Consider the following 27358-nt stretch of genomic DNA (forward strand, 5'->3'; position numbering starts at 1 on the left):
ACTATGAGAAAAGATATGCCAAACAGGCCCTAAATTAAGATTCTATTTCGTAAGTATTTCTAAAAAAGATCTATCGAAATCCCAACGTAAAGATCAAAAGACCTCTTGAGCATTCTTTTTCATCCCTGCCTTTTAGATTCAATTGAAATGCTTATAAATGAAACCCAATGAAACTACACAAGTCTCTCTTGAACTTTTTCAAATACAATGTTTTCAAATACAATGAAACTACAAATAAATTACAGATTACCACCCTGTAATTAGGACTAGTGATATTTAGCCCCCACCATAGTTTTGGTTTGCAACAAAAGATTCCCCACTTTCGTATTGCAGCACTTTATCCCTATTCCTTTATGTTGTGTTTGGTTCGAAAAAAAAGGTACGGAGATGAAGAAAAAATTTGGAAAACCTGTACAAGATTTCAGGTTTGAAAAGGTATCTCTCCCTTCCCTTCATTTTCTTTCAAACGAAACACAGCCTTGATAATGTTAAGGGTGAATAAAAAAGTTCGATTAATCCCAATTCTTTTGTTAAAGGACACACGAATCAAGCCATCTTGATCTTGTAAAAAGTTCAAATCTATCTATCATGTATTTTTAAGAGTTCAGTGTACTTAAGTGTTATAATTAAAAGTTTAGATACCTATTTGTAACTACCCTCAAAATTCAAGGTATCTATTTATAATTTACCCAAAGAAAAATCAAGGAATCTTGAGCACATGGACTAAGTTTCATTGGATTCCAATTTGCAAGGAAAAGGCTTACTACTTGGCTAAGTGCCAAGGCCTTATAATAGAGTCCCAATCTACTCCTCACAGATGGCTCTTCACACCAACTTTACAGCATGTATTAGTCACATATTGGGGACTTCTCCCATTCTTATATGTTATTATTCATGAGAGATGTTCCCACTACATGATGGGATGTGACTATGAACTCGTTGTGAGAAGCGCTATATGAGCAGCAAATCCCAAATTCTTATAATGATTCCCTATTTCTGCCATGTTAAATCCAAATAAATCAGTAACTTTCTTTTCAGAAAATTTCTGCAAACAGTCTTTTTTTTCCATCTATGCTATTTTATATCTCCCCTCTAATCTTTTATACAACTCCAAGCTCCACCATTAGAACAACATGCCGTTATATTTAACAAAATACATCAAAAGACATTGCTACCCTTCATAACTCTTTAACTTTTCAAATAAAACCATTAAAACTGTAAAAGTCATGAAAGAAATGGGATGTTATGGCTTACTTAACTGTCCCTTCATTCAAGCAAGATAACTAGGGCTTCCTTCAAGTCCTACTTGATTTCTAAAAGACATTGTCATATTGAACTCGAAGGCATCTCACCTAAAAATAATTCTACTTAATTATAGACAACACAAGGGTCTTGATCCTTCAATTTCTGGTTTCATCACCTACCCATTGGGTTAATGGAGGAAGCTCTCAAGTCATTCAATGAAAGCCCATCGGACTTTTAATACTAGAGAGATAAATCTTTACATATTGTTTCTCGAAAATTCATGTTGAAGTGAATTGGCATCGCTTGGAGTTGTTTTCCTATGTTTTGCAAATTACTCTCACAGATATGGGTTTTATCAATTTTTCAAAACTGGATGGGGCTAGACAATCAGACTCGAAAACCGGGAACCATTTCTGTTTCACCTTAGAATTGCTTTTTGGTCAAAAACCGTTGATTTGGTCAGCGAACTGTTGATTCAGGCAGTCAAACTATTGAACCATTAACCCAGACAATAGCTTTTTGGCCTTTTTATTTATTTTTAATTTATTATTATTCTTTTATCAGAACATACCATCCATTCTGTTCAAACTGTAGGACTGTTCGACCCACGAATAACTGTCCGGTTTGGTTTTAAAAATCTTCAACAATCAAACCAAATATTGCTACTAAGAGGATCAAAAGGTGGGTCTGGGCCGACCCACGAATAACTGTCCGCTGACTCGTGCAGGCCCATACCATGCCGTGCCATGCCGCGGGCCTGGGCCGAGCTGGGCTACAGGCCGTGCTGTGGGCTTGGGCCATGTCGGGCTGGGCCATAGGGCAGGCCTTGGGCCTAGGCCGAACCAAGCTAGATTGAATGGATTACGATTACCCAAAAATAAATAAATAAAACAATTCAAATTGAAATTTTATTTCATTTAAATTTGAATGAATAATGAATTAATAATACAAATTACAAAGCTTACAAATATTGAAATATACAATGGTTGAATACTTCATACTTCATACTTGGATGAATGAAATATGAAAATGGAATAAATTAATAAAATATAAAAATATAATATAGTTACAAATTGAAAATACAAAATTACATTAGTAGCAAATAAATTAAATAAAATTAAAACAAAATTTACAATAATTGGGAAGAAAATAAAAAAATCTATACAACTAGTCAACTATTGTTCATGAATCATGACTTTCATCATCTGCTTCAGGTGAAATATCCGATGTATGTAGTAGTATCATGCCCTCATTTGTCTTATAATTGTAAAGTTATAACCTATATTCTGCATCATGACTACATCTAGCCAACCATGGTACAGTGGTACCTGCACTAAAACAACTGAACAAAACTTCGATGGAAGTCATGGAACTGTAGCTTGTAGACACCGGAGGGGTTAGTAGATCATGGATCACGTGCCATGGCAGCGAGAAATGTTCTCCCAATATTTTTAAAATTTATTTTCCATTATTTCAACAATTCATTTAAATTGTGGGTTACTTCTTCCTCCTTCTCATGTATGAGAAAATGTCTGCTCAAATGGCCAATACCACCCTTGCTACAATAGCTAAAGTCTTTTCTACATTTTTGTCAAACTGCTCTTTTCCCCTTCCCCTCAACATCCTCTATTTTAAATATTTTCCAAATCGAACTACTAAACTTGGGATTTTGGAAAGAATCGACCATTTTTTTAAACTCTAAAAAAAAAATTAATTTGATTGAATTTTTTAAAATTCAACGTTCAAGTCTCCAAGCCTCCCAAATTGCTAACTTGGAGAATCAGACAATCAGCTAATCAGACTATTAGAGTTCACTCGGATTGTAGAGAATGTATGAGAAAGAGGGAAGAGATTAAGAGAATAAGAGAATTGTTGAATTGGTTTGATGAGAAGAATGGTGGAGGATAGGGTTATTTATAGGAATTGAAAATAATTTAATTGCCCAAAATACCCTAAAAACTATCTGTTTTTTAGTTATTAGGAGGGGTGTTTTGGTTATGATAAAATTATTTATAACTTTACCCAAAAAGCCCCCTAAAACTAGTTGTTATATAGCTGTTGGGGGGCATTTGTGTCAATTTTCTCCCCTCCATAAGCAAAATACATAAATACCCCCCTATATAGTTGTTTATAGCTGTTAGGGGGAGTTTATGTAAAAAATCCCCCAAAAAGCTGAAACTAGCCGTTGGGGGGACTTGAGGCTTGGAGGAGGGGGGCCCAACGACTAGTTTTCAAATGAGTCGAGCACGACCCGCTACGGGCCTTTCCATGCCGGCCTATGATAGGCCGTGGTGCGGGCCGCGGGCAGCACGACACGAACAGTCGGGCTGTGCCGTACCAGCCCATGGACTGTGAACCCCTGGCCCAGCACGGCACGGACCATCATGCCAGGCCGGGCCAGATCGGTCCAATTTCGTGCCGAGCCGTGCCGGGACTTCTAATTAAGAATCTATTTAAAAAGGCTTCAGCATTGATTGAACTACCGGGTCGGCTTCAAATAAGCTACTAGACAATTGTTTGAGCATTTCAGGTTTTTCACCAAATATGACCTAATGGCTTTATGTGCGAGGCTTACACTGCAATACAAGGAGGCACTGTGTCAAAACCCTCCAAAACGGGCTCTTAGAATAGAAAATAGGTTACTAGATCTTACAATAATGCCGTATTAAATAGGGACTCGAGTGACAGTCTTCGCTCCATGTGCATACCAGATACCACGGATACACAGACATGAATCATGTGCTTGGTTAAAAAGAAATGCCCAATGCCAGCCAAACTTGTATGGTTTCCATTGGGTTTCATTTAATAAGCATTTCGATGGGATATCCTGTAGAAAACTCAGGAGATAAATGCATAGGCTGTTTATGTTTTTGTGAACAATACCTTCAAGTATGTGGGTTAAGTTGCTTTCTCTTTCCAACTCTTTTTGTGTTCCTTCTCTCTTTCTAGTATAGTAGTTAAAGCTGTATTCCTTTCTTGTAGCGCAAATTAAAGTTGTATTCATGTAGTTTATGAGGTCGTTTGATTGCACTTTTCACAGGTTAATTTAAATCTGAAATTGCTGCTTTTTAGATCCTCACACTTGTTTGGTTTTACCTCTTAAACTTGATTGGAATTTTGTTTTCAGATCTGAAAACCTTAGACCTAGGGTTGGCTCTTAACGTACTTTTGCCCTTAATTGATATTATTTTTAAAAAGTTAACCTATTTTTGAATTTTTTTAAAAGCATTACTTTTATTGATATTAAGGACCTAAAGTTAACTTTATCTGTTATAATCCCCTAAAATTTTATGATGGTTGTCGCACTATGCAGGCAAGGTAATAAATAATGCATTAATTATATTTCACTAGCTGATAGATTATAAGAGGAAGAAGATGAACAGTATTTTTGCCCTTAATTGATATTATTTTTAAAAAGTTAACATATTTTTGAATTTTTTTAAAAGCATTACTTTTATTGATATTAAGGACCTAAAGTTAACTTTATCTGTTATAATCCCCTAAAATTTTGTGATGGTTGTCGCATTATGCAGGCAAAGTAATAAATAATGCATTAATTATATTTCACCAGCTGCTTGTTATAGAATAGGAGAGAAGAGGAAAATAAATGTAAGTTGTCAATTAGCTGGTTGGTAAGGTGTGGTGTTTTCTGGTTGTGGTGTCACTTTTGCAAGTTTTTTTTAAAGATATTCTGGAAGATCCGATAGTCAAGAAACCGTGTGAGATTTTACATAAAAATTTTGGCAATCTATAGATTATTTGGTTGGAGGTATATCTTTTCGCATAAAGACAAGATTTGAACAGGTGACAAAAGATGAGAACATTTCTAACTTTCTGAAATAAGCTTGAATTGAGTTTCTAATATTTTTTTGGAGCACGGTCTTTCAGTAAACCCAATGGGCCCAACCCAAAGCCTAAATACAAAACAATGTAAACTGTTAACACGGGCCAACCCGATTTGCACCCATATTATGGATTACCACTGTTGAGTAGGGATTGGTTTTATCCTTTATTTTTCTTTCTTCTTTCAGCCGACACCTTACAAAATATGTATACATGGATGTATTTGACACAGCCACTGACACCTTACAAAGTATGTATACATGGATGTGTTTGCCACAGCCACGGTACAAAGTGAACCAGTACATGTAACAATTTGGTTTCCAATGTTCCTAATATCCATTTGAGAACGGTCGTTGGAAGTGTGGTTGCAGGTAGGAGTGTTTATTGGACTGGATTTGGTCCAATCCAATCCAGTCCAATGTGAGCCCATTATAAATGGATCAGGTCCAATCTAATCCAATGAATGTTTTGGACCGGTCCAATTCAATGTTTGGACTGTTAAGTCCGTTCAAATTTATTTTGATTTATATTGGTTTTAATTCAAACTTGATTCATTGACACATATATTCTTATTTTATATCAATGGATCAAATATTGGCTTAATCCAATCTAATCTAATATAAATTTGTTACGGGCGATCAGGTCCAATCCAATCTAATAAATATTTTGGACCGAATTGATCTAATCCAACATGTTTTGTTGGTCCATCCAATCCATCCAAATTGATTTTGGACTGGATGGGTTCCAATCCAAAACCGATCCATTGCCACTCTTAGTTGCAGGTCAGTTGGCAGAACTTATTTATAATAATTTGGTTGATCTAGCCAAATGGGGTATAAAACAGTAATATGCCACGGCCCACACGCGTCTGGGCAACCAGGCCTTCCCATCAAGACCTTTGATGATGCCGCCACTGTTGGTCATAGCATCAACACGAGCTGAAGCAATGGAACCGCAACCAAACTCTTCCCACATTCCTAACCATGGCCGTGTATTGACAATATATATCAGGATAAGGGAAACATTCTAAATGTATATATACCTGTAATGTCCCTTGGGAATAATTTATGGGTAGGAGATTCGAATTCTTTGTATAATCTCACTCTAATCTCGTTAACCCATTCTAATTGCGCAAAAATTAAAGCACAACTTAAGCATAATGATATTCATTTGAATCAAATTACACCGCATAATGCATAATTCTGCACCGCTGGATGTGGGTTAAAATGGGTTAGTTAAAACCAATCCGATGTGTACTGGACCATACATACAGCTGGCATAGGTATGAACTCTGAAGAAAGGCAAACGGGTAAGATAGCAGGTCCATATAACCATGATATGTAACCCGCTCCAGATTCCAGACATATAACAAATAGGAAAGGTTCCATTGAGTGTTTAGTCAGTGAAATTTAACAACTGCTCCAGACAAGTTGCACCAATGGAATAAATTAGAAAATTAAATTTCAATAATTAAGAATGAGAGAAAAAGTTTGGCAGTGATTCTTCCGAACATGTTGTCATCCATACTCTATTAATTAATATTATCTTTAATTGATCTGTATGGTTTGGGTAAAATATAAAAACTTCCTCTGAAGTTTTATCTTCACAAAAACCTAAATCTTGCTTTAAAAACTATTGGTATTGAGAAAACGAAAACATAGAGAAAATCCAAAAATGTAAAAAAGAAGCACCGGAACAAGTTGACAGAGGGGGCTCGTCGTTCTCTCGAATTTCCATCGCCTAGATCTCAAACGCTCAGGTCGGATGGAGAGGAAATATTATTGCTCCTCAGACACTAGTAGAGATCGAACGTAGTAGTTGCTAAGGGTAGATTCCGTGAAGCAGAACTAGCTGTTACGAACATAGCGGTGCCAATTAGTTTAGGTGGCTGAAGTAAACTCTTCACCTATTTCGTTAAAATGGAAGTAGTTTTTCACCCCAACTAGCTGTTACGAACATAGTAGTTTTTCCCTTATTTATTTTATATTTTCTTCTGTTCTACTTTATTATGACCATGGACCCCTGAGTTCATGCGCATGGGGAAGTCAAAAGTGAGACAAGTGTTTTATGGTTCACTTTTTTATAAGAGATATTCCATTATATTGAAAATTGAAGAATTAACAAAAGGGTGGAAAAGACTTTTTGAAAATTATGTACAATAGTACAAGTAGAGGTGTAATGTGGAACATGCTACACTATCATGACCTAGCGGGACACCCACATCATTGTAGCGGGTTGTGCCATGCTGAAAAGCAGGCTTAGACACGTTATGCCTGCTTGGCCTAGAACCCCTTAAAGGGGAAGCCTAACATAGCCTCTAACATTAGCCCAAGTGGATCCATGCCATGTCAGAATTATGCCACAGGCCTAGGCAACATCAAGCTGTAGGCCTGGGCTGGGCCGAGCCAGGGGCCTGATTCTGTTTTTGTTTTTGTTAAGTATTTTTTACTTTTTTTGCTAAGTAAAAATGACAAGTATTTTGGCGAATGATCAAAAATTAAAAAAATACAAAATAAATAACAAATCGAAAAGAAAGTTCTAAAAATTTTATTTCATTTGTATTTATTGCAAACAATTGATCATTTATGAAGTAATAAAATTAAAATGGAATTAGAGTAAAATAAAATTAAAATGCAAACAATTGATCATTCATCATATTACAACAACTGAACCTGAAACTTCCTCCAATACTATATTTTTAGTGAATGACTAGAATGTTTGACTTAAGTAGTGGTTTTAATGCTATTTTCATAGCTTCCATATCCACTTGAACTTGAACCTTTATCCCATAGATCCAATGGTTCAATTATGATATGGATCTCCGATCATCTTGAGCATTTTGTTGAGCTAAAGGCTGCCCTTCAGACTTTCTTAGTCCCTCTAGCCCCAAAGCAACATCTTTCATTGTTGGCCTTTTCTTTCCATTTAGGTTTAAGCATCTCCTTGCAAGGTCAGAAACTACTTGTATCTCTTCTTTTCTATCCTCCCTTACAATTTGAGGATCAAGAATATTGTCTAGACAATTCTCCTCTACTGAAGAAACAAAATATGCGGCCAAGTTTTTCCATTCTTGTGGTCCGATGGGAGAAATAGGCTTCTCCCCGGTTAGAAGCTCTACAAGCACCACTCCAAAACTATAAACATCACTCTTCTCTGTAAACCGACATGACCGGAAGTATTCTGGGTCAAGATATCCGAAGGTTCCTTGGACTACAGTTGTTAAGTGAGTTTTATCAATTGCAAGATGAATATATTCTAGCAAGGAGATATGCAAGAGCTAGGAAAATTTATCATTTAGGTAAGACTAATTAAAGGGTCTCCATATATTACTAAAATGGGTTATGTTTTAGCCAAATGACCGTAATACATGCCAAAACATTTTAAATTCAAAACTTGTTTTCCAATTTCTAGCATGGTAAGGAAAAAAAAATCAAACACATGGTATGCTAACAATAGACTAGAATAATAAAAAGTACAATCAGTTTAGAAGACTAAACAACTTAGATTAGATTAAAGCTTTGGATAGCTAATATTAAACTTGCATATATGTCATATGATATTTTAAAATAAGGTATAATTCTTGAGTGGAGGGAAATGAACATTGGTTCCCCTACTTATTGGATAGTTTGCATCGGCTATGGCATCTTAGCACATGAGAAAATAGGAGGGGACCATTCATCCCCTACTTAATTTATGATGAAGAATCAAATCACTTCTATGAACATTAGGTACCTATTTCAAACCACAAAGTGATTTAATCAATCGACAAACCAGATCTTTCTTCTCTCTTGATATAACCTTTAGGAAGGGTCATAGAAATCTCTTCTTTGAGATTTTCTAGTAGAAAGACAGTCTTAACATCTAAATGCTCAAACTCTAAGTTAAGTACTTCAGTTATACTCAATATAGTGTGGATAGTACTCAAATGAACAACATGAGATAACATTTCATAGAAGGTAATTTTTGAGCATCTCTCTTGAGCTTGTACACTCATCTTCAATCAATGGCCTTCCAACCCTTAGGTAGTTCAACTATCTCCCAATCTTTGTTCTTCTTCAATACTTTCATTTTATCCATAGCCTTTTGCTAGTAGCAAGCATGTATACTTTCAATAGCTTTGTAGTGTAAGATCATACTCTTCTATGATGCATGCATAAGCTGTCACATAACCCTAAAGGTAGACAAAAGGTTTTGTATCCCACCTAAGTTGACTTTGATAACCATGAGTCTCACTCTCAAAAAATTCAATTTTCTTTCATCATTGTCATCAACAATTTCATCAATTTATTGATCTTAAATCTTTGTTGAAAGGTTCCACTTAAACCTTCTTTGTTATCTCTGAGCTTAGCCACATATTTTCTTTCTACATTGTGTCTTCATTGAGTACAACATCTTGACTAATAATAACCTTGTAGATAGTAGGACTACATAACCTGTACCCATTTGTATCATTTGTATAGCAAAAAAAAAAAAAAAAATACACTTTTTGGACCTTGCATCCAGCTTGATCCTTTGCTTTTTGGAAATCCATACATAAGTATCATAGCAAAAGCATGCAATGAAGGGTTTCTTGACTATACCTCTTTTAGAATTTTACAATCAAGTGCTTTAATGGAATACTAATTTACCAATGCCATATTGATAGCTTTTTCCCAAAAGTACTACTGTAGCCTAGTTGTGCTCAACATGTTGTTGGCTTGATTCATGAGCCTATGGTCCATCCATTCAACAACCTTGTTTTGTTGTAGAGTTTGAAGAACCATACACTACCTCACTATGCCGTGCTTGTTACAAAAATCCTTACAATCTTTTTTAGGTATGTTCTGATCCATCATTTGTTTGAAGAAACTTAACCCTTTTTCTTTCTTGGTTTTTTACCAAAGCTTTGAACTTCTTGGAGAAGAAAAAAGTGTCACTCTTCCTTTGGAGTATATATGCTCGTATCTTTTTAGAGAAGTCATCAATAAATGAAACAAGATTTACAAACCTTTGGGAGATTTTATAGTAGCTTTCCAAGTATCAAAGTGTATTGTCTAATACTTCTCTACTTCTAGCTTTAGACTTAGAAAATCTAGCTTTATGGTATTTTCCAAAATAGGTGGTATTCATAGAAATCCACTAGATTTTAAACTAGGAAGCAAATTTTGATCAAAAATACCTTTAGTCCTTGCTTGCTCATATGACCTAAATGGTTGTGCAAAGTCATGATAAAACCAGTCACAATATTTGCAATAATAGCATTGATGGCTAGGATATCTCTGATCTAGTGGTATAGGTTACCTTGCAATTTGCCTTTTGCAACCACCATAGCTACTTAAATGATCTTTAGCCCACCTTTCTCTCTAGAAAACTTATAACCATCCTCATTAAATTTTTCAAACATTATGATACTTTTTTGTAGTCTTGAAATATGTCATACACCAAATATCATACAAGTGATGCCATCAAACATGGTAATTTTAACTTCTTTAACTCCCACTATTTTATATGTATTATTGTCACCCATGTAAATAGTTGCACCACTACATAGCTAATATGTGTAGAACCAATCTCTTCATGGCATCATATGGAAAGAAATGTCATAATTCAATAAGAGTTAGGTTGGCTCTAACTTACTGTGGAAATTCTTTGAATTTGGATCCTAATAAGAATTGGATCGACTCTGATTTACCTTGGGTAATTTATAATCATTCTGAAAGTAATCCTTCTTACCTTAGCTCCAAAACATTGGTCATTTCCTGCATTTCAACTTATATATTATTTGATTTCTATCAGAGTTGGTTCTCTCACGAGATCTACTTCTTACCATCATTTCATCACCATAAGAGTTTTCACTAACTTTTCTATGAGACTCTTTTATTTGCCACATAGAAATGGTAGATTCCAATGATAGATTTTTTTTTTTGTATTTCTCAAACTCATAATCAATCTATCCCAAGAATCATGCATAAAACAAACCAAAAGAGCACTAGAGTGTAAAACTCATTCAATCGTTCTTGCATTCATTCTTAGTTTATAGAGTTGTTTCTTGAGGAAGGATTAGTTGTACATCAATTTCCCTCATAGAGATTTTGCAATTTGTCTTACAAACCCTTGGCAATGATTTCTTTGGACGCATTGAATAAAAAAAAATGTTTTAATGCGAGAAGAATATCCACCATGGCTATGTAGTATTTCTTTTCAAACTTTTCATCTTTCATATCAACAAGCTTCTTCTCTTTTTCTTTCCAAGGAAATTGCTCAATCTTCTTTCACTAACATTGCATGCATCTTCAACTTCCAAATTACATAGTTAGACATAATGAACTTCAACATAATTGTTGGGAGTGACATAATTTGTACATGCACAAAAGGAATGTGCAATTGAAACTACCATGTGATTCAAATAGTTAGGCCACCATATTATTGTGTTCTTATTATTGTTGTCAGTTGAAACAACCGCGTGCAATGCATGTGCATATTTATTAATAACTTTAAAAGATCAAATGATTGATTAAATATCTATCATAAAGTTTTTTTATCCCGATTGATTCATAATAATGCTTTCTTATCAGTATATATGATTGGTTATAAGTCATAAACACAACTATTTAACAATAATGATTTAAATAGTTTTTTTGTGGTACTACAATGGAATGTATAATCTTGTTACCATTAAATGTCAAGTTATACTTATAGTAGAAGTATAGTATGTATATTCTTGAGTTTAATATGGTAGTATATATTAATCATTAAATTGTGTTAATATAACATTAAGAATTATCAATATGACAAAATGGCATTTAGAATTATCAATATCACTCAGTAATAATAATTGAATGAATATTGGATTAAAACATTATATATGATACTCAATTGAGTAATTTCAATCTATAGATTATCATAATATAAAGTTCAAAACTTATTATTATAATTTAAATTTTGTAAATATTATATTTATCGACTTACATTACTTGCTATACACATTCAGATATTATTGAAAAAAGAAATATCAATGTGCTCAAGTGGCTCAATAATTAAGTTAAACTATGGTTTTTTGAACCATGAGTACTTGTGTTCAATTTTTTACATCTTTAAAATATTTTGGAATTTATTGTAAGGTAGGTTCGTTTCTAAGGAATGGATAATTTCGATTCCACCAAGGCTGATTCTGTTAAGATTAATCAGGTTGATTCCAAGGTTGTGTAATTTCATTCCACCAAGGTCGGTTCTAACAAGATTAACCAAGTCGGTTCTACTAAATATGATTCAACCAAAGCCAATCAAAATCGGTTGTGGCAGTTCAGGTATGATTAACCCCCAAACTTTAGAATTAACCTGGGTGGAGGTCGGTTCAAAATCAGATCCAATGTGAGAACTTATTGGAGTGGGCAATTCCAAGGCCGATTCAAGGTCAATCCAATCAATTACGGGACGCATTTGCTAAGCCCTATTAAGTAGGGGTAAAATGGGTATTTATGAAAAATAGTTTCGGCATAGGTGGAGGTCGGTTTAAGGTTAATTCCAATCAATTACGCGACCCATTTGCTAATCCCTATTAACTAAGGGTAAAATCGGTATTTATGAAAATTATTTGGGCCGGGGCGTCGATTAACATAGAGCTCAATCAAAGTTTAAACCCTTTTCCCAGACTTATGTTACAACCGGTTTCTTGAATCTTAGCTCTTAGGGGGTGCTCGACCACATGGTTAGTTGTCGAACTCCCCCTTAATTTGTTTAAACAACTTAGGAATCTTTTTCTAAGACCCGGTGCCTTGGACACTTTGAATCCTCATTCTGGGCCAATCATGATACAGCATATTAGCTTGACATGTGGGGTCCAAGCTGATATACTGTATTGTCATGGGCCCGAAATCAAGAGTACAACTTCACACAATTCAAATTCTATCCTTTAGTCAGAATTGGGCATGTGATATGGGCCCGGTCCAAGGCCTAGCTCTGAGGTGACAAAGAAGATGAAAGCACGGTAAAACGGAGGGTTGTGGACTTCTGGGAAGATATTTTGGGTAGGAGATGGAGAGTCCACAAGTAGAACTGTATAATCTTATGACTTGGGAGTCAAACAACCTAGCTAGTAAACAGTCAAAGTATACTTTTTGGTAAGTAGAGTCAAAATCAAAATATACATGAGCAAGTAGTGTTTGATTTTGTTACCTATGATGACTTGATCCACCGGAAATTGCTTTTTCTTACAAGGAAATCTTCTTCCGTCCCCCTTGCTACCGGGTGGACAAGAACAATTGTAACTTCCAGGTGTATTTCTGCAAATACCCAGGCAGTCGTTCATAGATTTATCGGCACATTCATCTATATCTGCAACCCATAATTAGATAAAACTGTGATCTCCAGAAATAACTATTGATAAAGACTCTCAGGCCCCAAGGAGATTACATATATATTACCTTGACATCCGTTTTCCAGATAAGGGTTGCCTCTGTAACCTTGAGAACAGTTGCAAATATATCCAAGCCCGTTGGGAGAGTTAACACAGTCGCTGTTCTTGCCGCATGCAAAAGAGGGATCATCTCTTGAAATGTTTTCACAAGTATAATTCTCTATCGACCAATCGAGCACTACTGGAACTACGCTAGCTTTCTCGCCTAAATGAAAATGTTCGAGATCCGCCATTGAGAACTGATACCAGTTTCCCTCAACGAGCAAGGCATAGTCACACCACCAATCGAACTCCATAATCTCACGGTGGGCGTTGTTGGTCCCCAGCTCCAAGTTCATTTTCTTGAGTCCCTTCGGGATGAACGTCTGACAACAACCTATGCCCGAGCATGAGCCATTCACAACGCTCTCTCTGTCACCACAAAGCATGCTGCACCCGACTGTGGAGTTTCGATTGCTGGAGGTGAAGCCATTTATGGATGCGATGGTGTCGCACCCGATAGCCATGAATCTGGTACTGGTGTCGGAAATTGTGTAAGGCAAAGATTGCAAATTAATGATCGAAGTGAACGAATCTCGTCGATCAGATTCATGGACTGATGAGTAGCACTTGTAACTGATGGCAGCGTACATTCGTAATTGGCCTCCTAGCGATATTTCTAACACTTGTTGACGATTATTTCCTGTATCTATGAACAGTTTTCCTTCCTCACAAGTCAGGTTGTAGCCTTGCTTATAACAGTTTGAGTCACCGATCCCAAATGGGTAGGGAATGGTTACGTCTCGACATCTCTCCTGGCATCCAGGCCTTGCCATTGTCATTGACATGTTCGACGATTTCGCACTTGCTGGCCGTAAGAACAGAAGCTGAAGAAGCAGCAGGACCAAAGCCATAGTTTTCTCTTTCCAGGAATCGTTTTGTTTCATAGGATGTTCATTGTCATTTATAACAATTTTCTCGATCGAGACCATTCAAAATTACATTGGCTTTCTTTTTCAATGAAAATAACCTACTACGTATCTAGAAAATAAGACTCCAGGGATCCGTGGGGTTTTCAAAACCGGACCCGACCGGAAATACCAGGAATCGGTCATCTGACCAGTTCCGTTTTCCTCCAAAACTGTTGATTTTGGTCAGCAAATCGCTGAACCGATCGATTATTATTCGAACAGTTTTGACCGTTTTTTAATTTTTTTAATTTTTTTATTTTTTTGTCAGAACGGGCCAGCCATTTGGATTGAACAATCGGACCGTTCGATTCGATAGCCGAACCCCTAACCAGTTCGGTCAGCGGTTCGTTTTTAAATTTGGGAAGATTGACTCAAGTAGCCAATCTCAACAAACAATTTGAAGCAAAGGTATTCAATTTGAAACAAAATTCTCTTAGAATCTCTACTTATGTTTCCGACTTTACATTATATTGTTTGTTTGTGAAAAATAAAATACGTAGTAAAATGGTGTCACCCCACCTTATATACAAAAAACTGGAGGTGCAATCCGAGGACATGCCCGAATTTAATTACAAACCCAGTTTCAACCTGAACTTATTCAAACACAAATAGGGATGGACTTGGACTTTGGCAATTTGGACCGGTTAGGCTCAGGCTATCCAAGGCCTCAACCCAAGATAAACCAAATATAGGTCAGGCCCAAATTTTATCATCCAGACCTATTCCAAAACCCAAAAACTCAAGCTCAGCTTACGCAAGAGCTTGGGTTGGGTCGGGTGGAGCTTGGGCTGATGATCTTGGTCAAGTTACAGCCTTAGCAAGGATAGACACATAACCAGGTCTGAACGATTGAGATATAGAAGTAGCAAGAGATGAACTCTCAAATTGCGTAGTATCAAGAAAATAATGTTAAAAAAAGGTTAAAAATTTTCTGCTTTTTTTATTTTAATTTTTACCTGTCGAGAGTCCCACCTTAGCTAATCAATGCCAAAATCTCCAGGTCAGTTGGATAAGGTAAATCTCTAGACCTTAAAACTGGCCTGGGTGCGAGTCCATTCCAATAAGATTAATTTCAAGTCTTAACCACTAAGATCCTGAACATACCAGATAGAATGCTTGTTAATGGTGAAGAAAAATGAAAGAATAAGCTAGGTAAGGGATATCCAACTTTCGTGGCAACTTAAGTGACCCAGCCCTGATATAAGAAGAACCTTAATCAAAAGAAAATTCGTTTTCATTTAGGGTGCGTTCTTTTTCTGGATTTTGAGAGTGGGGAAAGTTGGTCGATGGGATTTTTATTCCCATTGACCAAAAATCCCATGTTCTTTTTTCAGATTTATATGGGGACCAGGGAAAATTTATTTTTCTGGGTACTACTTACCTGCGTAAGTGATACCCATCTCGTAGGTGGGTAAATAACTTTCTCACCTTGGGGGAAAGTTGCCAACACTTGAATGGGACAAAAATGTCCCTTATAATAATGGATTTTTATGGCTAAAATGGTCATTGCCTTGTTTGCATGGGAAATAAAAGAACATGGGTAATGGCACTTACCCAAGTAAGTGCATTTACCCAGGTAAATAACTTACCGAAAAGCGAACGAGGCCTTATTCCATCTTAGAACACCAGATACCAAGAAAGAGTCCAGTGACATGAGAAGAGCCTTAATCCTGACATCACTTTAATTCCAAAATCAGGAAAAAAAAACCTATATTTATTATGTGGGCAGATGGACAAAATAGATTTAAATTGAACTATAAGTAAATAATCTTGTTTCCTTTTATTTTTTTTGCAAAAAGAAAAAAAACAAAGAAAGTAAGGATTTAAATTGAATTACAAGTAATGAATCTTGAGTTTTTGCCAAGAAAAGGGTAAATTATTTAAAAGTTTTCCTATGTTTTCTAATAAATGCATAAATCTCCATTGTACTTAGGCTATGTTTGGGAGTGCTTATGTTAAAAATAAGTGTTTATTGAATAAGTGCTTAAAAACAAGTGTTTATTCGAATAAGCACTTATTGGCATTTGGCACCCAGCTTTTTTAAGTGATTATTTTTTATTTCATATCAGGTGTTTGGTGCTTTTTTTTTTCCTCCAATAAGCACTTTTGTCCTTCATTTCATAAATGACAAATTCAACACGCCTTTGCATCTCCCTGAATGTCTTCCCCAATTTTTTAATCAATTTGTGTTTTTCCTCCAAAGAATACTCTAACAATGAAAGTTTGGTTCATAACAGATCGAACCATGGATCTCATTACTCATCGACAAGTGTTGAAGGAACTGAGGCATTTCCGACTCTTGTACAAAGCTTTTCTAAGAGGTGATTGGGAAGCTGCTCATTCTGACTCTCAACGATTTTGCATTTAACATTGGTTATAGTTATGTCTGAACAAGGCATAGATTGTGTCGATGGGCCAAACCCTCGGCTTTTAGATTCGAAGGGCATTAATGGTATTAGAAAAATTTATTGTGGATAATTTTGGTAGGAAAAATGATACAAGTGCTTATTGTTAAAAAAATTCTAAATTTGAACTTACAAAATAAATCCTTATTTTTGAAATAAATATTTATTTTCAGTTTATTTAATAAACACCAATAAATGCTTAATGGTGTTGGTGTGGTTCTAGCTCAAATAAACACTTATTTAGAATAAGGGCTTATTTTTAAGCACTTCCAAACATGGCCTTAGACCTCTCCACAAAATTCTCTTAAAATTTTAAGATAAATTATACAAGCAAACACCTTCTAGTATGAGTAACGGAGAAAATGAAATTCCCGTTAGCCCCATTATGTTTTCTCACAGAAAATAGTTTCATGCCTTTGGTCCTTGTTCTCCATTATTATTTTTGATGCATTGTTTTTGAACTACCATTAACTGAGATGGTTGGACCATTTGACCCAAAAAAATCATTCATAACAACCAGTTTTGTTTCACCCCTAAACCATTGAGTTGGTCAGTGACTCATTAACCTACGCAGTTGCTATCAATTCATTCAATCTGAACAATGGTTTTTGATTATTTTTATTTCTTTAAATTGCAACAAATCTATTCATTTTGACAATATGGTCGAACCATTGACCAAAAACTAATGGCCAAAACTGTTCATTTTCCAATATCATAGTTGAATCACGAAGTAAGAAAATTTTCTCCAACTCCAAGGTGATTTTGGACTTCCAGTTTTCCTATAACCATGGTGATCTACTCTCTTCTCTACTAATATCACACTTGTCTCTTGTCTAGTCATAAAAGTCCTACTTCATTCAACAACAGGTGAAGCATTAATCCTTTCATTACATATTAATTTCTTAACAAAAAACCTGTTCTTTTATGCATAAACATTTAAAAAAAAAAATCTCTACCTTCTTTTTACGCAGCAAAGGCACCTCTTTTGCTGTGAAAATCAGTTGCTATTTATACCACAAAGAAAACCGGTTGTCACATTTCTTTCAAAAATTCAATTGTACCTGATTTTAAAAGATCTATGAGGAAATTACCTGTACAAAGAAGAGAAAAACCAAAGGCCTGAACTTCTATGGTAGTCTTACCAGGCACCATTAGCAGGCCCAACCTCCTAAGCTTCAAAATCAGTAGTCCTTTTCATTCCAATAACAGTAGTAGTTGCAAAAGTTCGTGTTGAGCCGGCCCTTGATCTCGTTTGGCCTCCCCAGAATGCACCCTTTAGGTATTATGGGCATTGAATAAGTAGGGTCTGTTTGCTTTGCAGTTTGAATTAGAATAGGAATCAAAATCCTTCAGAATAAGAATTGGAATGATCTATTCCCATAGCCTATTTGGTTCAGACAAGAATCAGAATAAGAGTTAGAATTAGTTAAATTGACATTTTATTTTCAAGGGAGGGGGAGGAAATGAGCTTGAATCTGCTATCCATGAGGCACGACAACTGTGCAGCAGGAATATCTCTCTTGTCATTCATGGGGAAATGTTCCCAATACATGGTGGTGGTGCTCTGTGGGTACAATTTGTGGATATGCTATCCTGAATTATAGGAAGTAGTGATTTCTTCAAATGGAGGAATGTCATTCCAGCAAGAATGGAATAGAGTTCTAATTCAACTTAATCAAATAGTTGGAGTTGGAATGAATCATTCGATTCCAGATCCCTATTCTCACAAATCAAACAGGTCCTAAAATTCTGTGTAACTGCTCCCAACAAAACCAGTTCGAACATGATCTGACACTGCATATCTCATGAATCTAAGATCCACTATATGAGATGTGCGGTGTCAAATTATGTTGGAAATGTATTGGAATGTATTTTGTAGGGAACAGATCTAGACTCTGTAGAGAGTTTTGGTCTTGTACTTTGACATAGCCCTGGTCCAGATGGGATAGCAATTCCATATGACTCAATACCTGTAGGATCCTTGACATCGGCAACAGAATGATTTCTTTCACGTACACTCAATACCTGTAGAACCCACGATATTTGAACACTCAAATAGTCCAATAATATGCATATATTGTGAAGCATCAAGTTTACATTAGCATGAACAATGTATCAGGTCAATGCTAATTGAAATTATACCATGTGATATTGCACAAATAAATAAGAGAAATATCCAAGATCCATCTCCGCACCATTATTTAGATGATGTTTTATGCAGTAGTGGCTGCTCATCTAGGAGGGATGTGAAACTGCTCTCTGAACTTTTGAACCCAACAGAAGTTGAACCAGTATCCCACAGGCTTGATGTTTCACTTATGTAGCACTCCCCCTCTTGGTTGTTTTTCTGAATAAGAGAATTCCTTTCAGGCATCCTCAATCCCTCAAGTTCTACTACAACTTCTTTCATTGTAGGCCTTTCCTTCCCATTCCAATTTAAGCATCTCATTGCGAGGTTTGCAACTACTTCAATCTCATTTCCTTTGCCCTCTTTTAAAATACGAGGATCAAGAATCTCAACAAGATTTTTCTCCTTTGTTGAGGTAATAAAATATGTGATCAAGCTTCTTCCTTCTAGGCCCCTCGTAGAAGAAATTGGCTTCTGGCCAGTTAAGAGCTCCACAAGAACCACCCCAAAACTGTAAACATCACTTTTGTCTGTGAATTGGCTTGATTGGAAGTACTCAGGGTCCAAGTATCCAAATGTTCCTTGTACAGCTGTTGTTAAATGTGTTTTATCAATTGCAACTGACTTTGAAGTTCCAAAGTCTGATACCTTGGCTCTATACTTATCATCTATCAGTACGTTTGAAGACTTGATGTCTCTATGGTAGATTGGCATAGAGGCTGCCGAATGCAAATAGGCAATTGCTCCTGCAACTTCCATTGCAATTCTTAAACGATCATCCCATAAAAATGGAAAATCCTCATTGTAGTTGTGAAGAAGATCATGAAGGGTTCCACCAGATATAAACTCATAAACCAATAAAGGAATTTCTGTCTCTAAACAACAACCTAATAGTTTAACTATATTCCTGTGATTAATTTGAGAAAGTAAAACAACCTCATTGATGAATTGAGTCAGTTGGCTTTCATCCACTATTTTAGATTTCTTTATTGCCACAGTTCTTCCATTTGATAACATACCTTTGTACACCGTACCTTGGCCCCCTTGACCAAGAATTCGTTCCACATTATAGTGATCAGTTGCACTTTCCAACTCTTCTGCTTCAAAAACTTTTATTTTCTCAATATTACCTTCCTCTGGAATCTGTTGTTGTAACAGCAAACCACCATTTCTTTTGAAGAATCTTTTCTTGCGTTTATTGATCTGCTTTTTCTTAAAAACTTGATACAACCAATAAACACTGAAAACCATTGAAAATACTCCTACACCAACACCTGTATAATGGACGAAATTTAATTTAGGATACAGAAATTCATAAAATATATACCAAATGCTAACTTGCAATAACATATACAATGAAATTCCCAAAAGAATTTGGGTGTCATAGGAACCTTGGGCCAGCTTTCTGGTGCTATAACAAGGCTCTGCATGCTTTCCAAATGGAGTCAATTTTAGCTTAATACATGCTTTAAATTTAAATTTTGAAAATTTGAGCATCTAATAACCATTTTTGGAGACCCTGCCTGGGGTTGGTTAAAGAATTGCAATATAAGGTCATTGTACAGTAATTAACCCTTCTCGGCTTGGGCGGGTTTTGTCGGGATGGGGATCAGCCAAACCCAATCCTAAGATGAAATCCTTGGGCTCGGGCCTGGTCAACCTTGATGTAAAAACTGAATATATCAATCCATGCCCAATCTGGGATGGGTTTGGACTTGGTTAAGTTTAGACAGGTTGTTCAAATTTAAAGGGATTTTTGAAAATGATTTGCACATCTATCTTTTATTGGGCTTTAGTGCCCACAAACATCAGAATAGATTGACATACTTTATTGATATATGTAATTAGAAAACTGTTTTTATAATTGTTGGGGTTGGTTTGAGTTGGGATATACTGGACTCAGGCTGACCAAGACCTCAACCGAAGCAAACCCAAAGTTTAGATAAGGCCCAAACTTTCGGACACAAGTATGGATCCTGGCCCAAAAACTCGAATCCAGCTTGTGTAAAAGCTTGGGTTGGGTCGGACCTTACTCGGATTGGGCCTGTTCCAAGTTGCAGCCTTGGCAGGGATAGATTCTATCTAATAATTACTTAACACATTTATGATACCAGTTGATTGACCACAAATTTTTCAAATATCAATATATTATGCATTTCCGGTATCATAGAATCCTTTAAAAAATTAGGTGGGTGTAATATCATATCCGTCCCTGTAGGATAATTTTTTCCAGGTGCAACTATGATACCAAAAAGATATGATATGGAAAAAAAAATGTAACTAAGCAAAACTCACTAGGGGAGGGGTGTCGTTTTTGCTCCCAGGGGCTACATAATGGGGGATAACTCATCCCCCAAACCCCAACGCAGAAGCAGACAGGATTCGATCCCAAGTTTCTGATACCATCAACTGGAGCTCACCAACCAATAGGTTCGCACCTTGCACTGGGTGGGGTGGTTTGATTGATCAAAATCTGGTATATGTGCCACAGCATACACTTGTTTTCAAAAAATTAATAGGGTGTTCTACAATACGAATGTTTTTGTTTTTATTTGTTTTTGGAATTGCCATATCAATAAAAAAGAAACAAAAGCATGTTCTTGAATTTTGACTGTCTTCAAAGTGAAAAAATAAGATGATTTTATTTTGAAAAACAATACACATTTTTGAAATCAACAAAATATTGGTTTCTAAAACAAAAATAAAATTTCTAGTATAAAAATAAGATGATTCAATAACATATTTTTTATTTCAGTTTTCAAAACACAAAACAAAAAACACATTCACAAACAATAACATGTTTTTCATGGTTTTGTTTTAAGAAACAACCTATTTTCAATTAAGATCGTTTTGAATTGTTTTTGAAACGGGCAACAAGAAATTCATGTTATGTAACGTCCCCAATATCCAGATTGACAATAGTTTATCAAAAAAAAATTTCAGGTGCGTTTTCATTGTTCTCCGGTAGCATGTCTTTCCGGCATAGTAGATTTTTCCTGCTCTGAAGTCTTACCGATCAAGACTATATTAATGCAACCGAGTCCATTTTATCTTCCGTCGCCCTTTGTACCAGGTGGGCAAGAGCAGTTGTAACTTCCCTGTATATTAATGCAAATGTTGGAACAGTCATTCTGAGATGAATGGGCGCATTCATCTATATCTGGAATCCATCATTTACACCCAAATTAAATCATTAGACCACAATTTCTAGCAGTAATAGAATACTAGAAACTAAAAAAATAGCAGAATACCAAAGAACCAGTGGATTACTTACCCTGGCATCCGTCTGGGAGATAAGGGTTGCCTTGGTAACCTCGAGAACAGTTGCACAGATATCCGAGACCATTGGGAGAATTATAGCACTCGCTGTTCTTGCCGCAAGCATAAAAGGGGTCATTCGTTGAAGCATTTTCACATAAATATTTCTCTATTGCCCAGTCGAGCACGAGTGGAACCTTTCCTCCCGTTCTACTATAGAAATTACGACCCAGGAGATCTATTGTTGAGAAGGAGTACCACTCATTGTCAACCATGAAAGCAAAACTACATGGACTGTAACGAGTAATGTCGCTGTGATTGAAGGTGCTGTCTACCTCTACCACGAATTGTTTTAAACCAAGCATGCTGGTGGTTTGGCAACAACCTACACCTGAACAAGTCCCATTTTTCATGAAGTTCTCTCCGTCGTAAAGGCAAATCGTCGAGCACCCTGTCGCGAGGATGGTTCCTAACCAATAGCTGTGAGTTTATTGCGGGTGATGGAAATACTATAGGGACAATCATTCAAATTAATCCACATCGCAGACGAATTTGTCTTAACATACGAATCGTTGTAGCAATCATAAGCTACGAAGGAGTTGATGCGCAATTGACCTTGTAATAGTGATATTTCTAAAACCTCCAATTGTTCAGTTCCTCTGGGCCGGTCTGAATCATTTCCCAAGAACAGTTTGGGAGGGACGAAGCTATGGTTGCATTTAACGTCATAACCAGGCCTGTAACAGCTTGCGTCTCCGAAGCCAAATGGATTCGGAACAGTGATGTTACCACATTTCTCTTGGCAACCGGGCTTTGCCACCGATATGTTTGATGAAGTCGCCGGAGTTGGCCATAACAAGAGGATCTGAATCAACAGCACAACCAAAGCCATAGTAACTACTAAATTATCTTTGCTAGTTTGCTTTGCTTTGTTTCGGTTTGGACTTGAAAAGGTAAAGCATGAATGAGAATATAAGGGTATTGTTTTTTACTGGATAAATTGCTGAAACGGATCGCTGAAGTTTTCTTACTGCAATCATCTCCTCTGAACATTTTGACACAATTACAAGTGGATCCCCTTTCCAACAGAGGCACCAAAATGTCCAAAATACTGTTAAGACTGGTTTTTATGGTAAAATAATACAAAACTTTATGAACAAGAAGAAAGAATGAGTTTAAAGTTACAGTTTTAACTTTGAGCCATTGATACTAAGGAAAAATTAATTTGAAAAATAAAACAATTTAAAAAAAGAGATTAAAAGAACATAGGGTATCAATTGAAATGAAGGGAAAATTTTAAAAATAAACATTTTAATAAAAAATAACTGCGATATTTGAACATTTTTATATCTCTTCTTAAAGGATTTTAACAAAGAGATCTACTTGCAACTGCGGACAGCAGAATACTGCCTACACAGTGGACAGTCTGATGCCTTTACGTTAACAATGGTCTAACTTAAGAGGTTAGTTGAATTATTTTTATTTTTCTTAATTAAAATTTTCTAAATTTTTGGGGCAGCCTGTTGATTTTGTCAAACGGGGTAGGCATCTCAAATCTTGCGACAATAAATAACGGTGGTCTACCTGGAACAACTTGATGACGCTCACCAGTCACCACTCTCTTCATTTTGCAAATCCACTTCAACCAACCTGTGACTATTCGTCATCTACAATTAATGCACCAATTAATGGTATAATTTATAATTTAGTTGGATGTAGATGGGGGCACGGTATGACTATGAGAAGACTTTTATAAACTATTCGGAGGTCGTCTTGGAAGACTATTTCAGATTTAAGATTATTCGGTATGAATTTCTTTGTATATGTTTGGCATCGATTGTCCAGTGTGCGTTAGAACTTAGAAGCAATTAGATCTGTTCATGGGTCGGGTGGCCCAATGGGTCGGTCCGGCCTCCGAATGGGTTGAACATGTTTATAGGCTTACGGGCTTAAATTCGGGCTAAAAAGCCCGGTCCGTAATAAATTCAAGTTGGGTTCGGATTTTGTCAAAATAGTCCGGACCGAGTCCGGCCTGGTCCGACCAAAAATTAGACTTAAAATGGGTTATGTGATTATGTCCATTTGAATAAACTTTTTGATTTAAGAATGTAAAACTGTGTTTTAAAACGTAAAAGAAAAAGGGAAAAAAAAAACTATCTTGTAGGCCCATTGTTCATTTAAATAGGAAAAAAAACCATCTGAATTTTTAATTCTAATTTGAATAGGAAAAATTGTAATTTTTTTTATTAGGTTGGGCTTCGGGCTCGGGCTCGGGCTTCGGGCTTTTTATCATGTCCGGGCTCGGGCACAAGTTATAGGCCCATTGGTCGGAACGAGCTCGGGCTCGGGCTCGGGCCTAGCGTATTTCCATTAATGATGAGTAAAAGCCCGAGCCCGAGCCCGGCCTGGCCCGGCCCATGAACAGGTCTAGAAGCAATGTTTTTTGAGAAAATAGTGTTTTTTTTTTGTTTTTGCTTGGAAATATTGCTATCAGGTAGGACATTTCTTGGAACAACAATAATACTTTCTGTCTGGTACCAATGCTTTATGTCTGTTTTCAGCATTAGTACCCATTATAAGAAGTCCATGCCACTGCCACATCATGTCCTCGTTATCAGCAACGACCTACAATTTGAGAAAACGTCAAATTCAGCATTGCTTTAAATCACACCTTCTTGATTTCTAAGATGTGGTTTGAAGCACCATCTTTTATGAAAAATGGTTCCAAACAAACAGATATTTCCTAAAGCATCATTTTTTTTCGACATATCACCATTTTCTGGAGCAACGACATCGATGCCAAAATAGACTCTTTATCTCTTGGTTGGATTATCCCACAATGATGTATGTGTGAGCTAGCTAGGATACTATTAGCATCTAGCAAATATTTATCCTTTGCTAAATGCTTTAAAGACAATCCCTCATGGATTGGTGAAATATATAGTTTAAAAGCGAGGAATGTGTAGAGGCAACAAAGAGCGACTCTTCTCCCCCTTTTTTTTAGTTCTTTTTGGGTTTTAAATTCTAACGCAGTAACCCTAAAAAGGGTGATATTGTCATGCAAACTACTTGAACTTCACTCAAAATTCAATGAGCGGTTGAAAATTTGATTCTACCATTTTAGAGGTGTTCTATCTAATTCCTGCAAATTTTAATTGACTCATTTTGGGCTTTGCATGATTATAGAGGCTTGAATGATATCCTCCATTAGTTACCATTTTGGACAGCTGGCTACCTAACCTAACCACGTGTTAATTGCCACTTGTGTCAATGTCAATTAGTTATAAGTCAGTTACCATTCTCACACAAAATGTATTTATAAATACTCTCATTTCATTCAATACAGTTTGCGATGAGGTTTATACATTTGCAATGAATTCTTGTGCTCTGTTTCCTGTCTTGATTTTACAGGATATCCTATACACCCATCCCTCTTTTTTTTACGTTAAATCAGAAAGTGCCATATCAGCATCTTTTCAATATAAACTGGCACGTGCGAATAATATTAACAGTGTTTTAAACATCTTCCAATCCCAATTTTAATATATTAAAATATACTTTAAATTTTAAGTTTTTCTCCACAAACTAATAAACCCTACTAGAAAAATAGGGATAAGGGTTCAGAAGACTAAACGCCTGAGATGACTCTCACATCTTTCACTCTATTTTGTTAAATATCAACAAAACACCACCTGGATCAAGATCAAGGTATTGAAATAGATAAACAATAAAAATTTGAAAATATAGGGCATCTATCACCACTTGTAGTTTCCTAGGCTCAATAACCAATGATTTTCATAATAAAGAGGATTTAAAACTCAATCAAGCTAATTTCAATAAATGGATTTTCATAGCATTCAATATTGTATGTTTACCTCAAAGTCAATACTACTTATTTCTTGAGAAAAACAAAGTTTGTAAATTATTAATTATTTAATGCTTGATTTTTGTCTTATATGTTAACAAGAATGTAACTTGTCTAATAGGTGTGTTTTTTGTCCAGTACCTATACCTCTAAAATATAAGTTGAACATGATATTTAAGAGAGTGGCTTCCACCTGTTTGTCTTTTGTCCAATACTTGTTGTGACTTCCACCATTTTTTTAATTAGTGGCCAAAATTTCATTAAGCTTTCTCTCAACGTATCGAAAACGTAAGATGTATCAGAAAGATAATTTTAAAAAATGTTTCAAGATACATTTTGGATGCATATGGATAAACCTGTTCATGGGTCGGGCTGGGTCGGGCTCGGGCCGGGCTTTTACTCTTCATTAATAGAAATATGTTAGGCCCAAGCCCAAGCCCAGCCCGACCAATGGGCCTACAACTTGGGCCCGAGCCTGGCCCTAATAAAAAGCCCGAAGCCCGACCTAATAAAAAAAATTAGAAATTTTCCCTATTCAATAATCAATATAAATCAGAATTTATTTACATTAAAAAAAGTATAAATTCAAAATTTATTTATATTAAAAAAAGAATATAAAAAAGGGAAAGAGGATGTGGAGAATAAGAATTCGGTTGGAAAAAGAAGGGAAAGAGGTGAAAAAAAGAGGGGTATTGTACTAGGGTTTTTAGGTTTAGTTATAGGTCGGGCCGGGTTATTTTGGAAAATCCCGAGCCCGGCTTGAATTTATTGCGGGCCGGGCTTTTTGGCCCGAGGTTAAGCCCGCGGGCCTATATACCTGTTCAAGCCCATCCGGGGGCCAGGCCGGGCCGGGCCGGGCCGGCCCATCGGGCCACCCGACCCATGACAGGTCTACATATGGATACATAAGAAAAATCAAGATATGCACAGATACATTAGTAAACTTATATAAATCTTAAGAAAAATACATTAGTAACAATAAATATAAATTTTATATGACCTTAAATAAGTTATTTAAACACTTATAAAGAAAACAAGCTATTTAAACATACAAACCCAAACCTCAATAATTTATATAAAATGTGAGATATAGGGACAAATTGGTAATTGTTGAAGATAATAGGAGTAAAATGTGTATTAATTTTCAGAAAATCAATATAATTTATATTAATGCTTATTAGTATATAAATTTTAATAATCAATTTTAACATTAATTAATGAGCATCCATTAAGAAAAAAACTATTTGCTTAAGAATAATAATACATACA

The 27358-nt window shown here is 35.9% G+C and overlaps 1 protein-coding gene and 1 pseudogene across 2 annotated transcripts; both read right to left on the reverse strand.

Annotated features, from left to right (window-relative positions):
• Nucleotides 1–12033: 12033 nt before the first annotated feature.
• LOC109115528 (wall-associated receptor kinase 2-like) lies at nucleotides 12034–15155 on the reverse strand. Its single transcript, XM_019199681.2, has 2 exons — nucleotides 13491–15155; nucleotides 12034–13401 (listed from the first exon to the last, which is right to left on the reverse strand). Exons 1-2 carry the CDS (start codon nucleotides 14452–14454, stop codon nucleotides 13160–13162), a joined length of 1206 nt encoding a protein of 401 aa, XP_019055226.2. The 5' UTR covers nucleotides 14455–15155; the 3' UTR covers nucleotides 12034–13159.
• Nucleotides 15156–18886: 3731 nt separating this feature from the next.
• LOC104608916 (wall-associated receptor kinase-like 8) lies at nucleotides 18887–23237 on the reverse strand (annotated as a pseudogene). The gene is made up of 3 exons (XR_016078711.1): nucleotides 22241–23237; nucleotides 21980–22126; nucleotides 18887–20240 (listed from the first exon to the last, which is right to left on the reverse strand). The product of XR_016078711.1 is annotated as a wall-associated receptor kinase-like 8 (transcript).
• Between the last annotated feature and the right edge of the window lie 4121 nt (nucleotides 23238–27358).

Source organism: Nelumbo nucifera, chromosome 7 (assembly GCF_055504915.1).
Source record: "Nelumbo nucifera cultivar China Antique chromosome 7, China Antique-T2T, whole genome shotgun sequence".
Lineage (NCBI taxonomy): Eukaryota > Viridiplantae > Streptophyta > Magnoliopsida > Proteales > Nelumbonaceae > Nelumbo > Nelumbo nucifera.

Coding starts and splice junctions, on each gene's coding strand:
- LOC109115528 (XM_019199681.2), bottom strand. CDS start 14,454: ATGGTCTCGATCGAGAAAATTGTTATAAATGACAATGAACATCCTATG. Junction 13,402..13,490: donor TCTGGAAAACGGATGTCAAG/GTAATATATATG, acceptor TATGGGTTGCAG/ATATAGATGAATGTGCCGAT.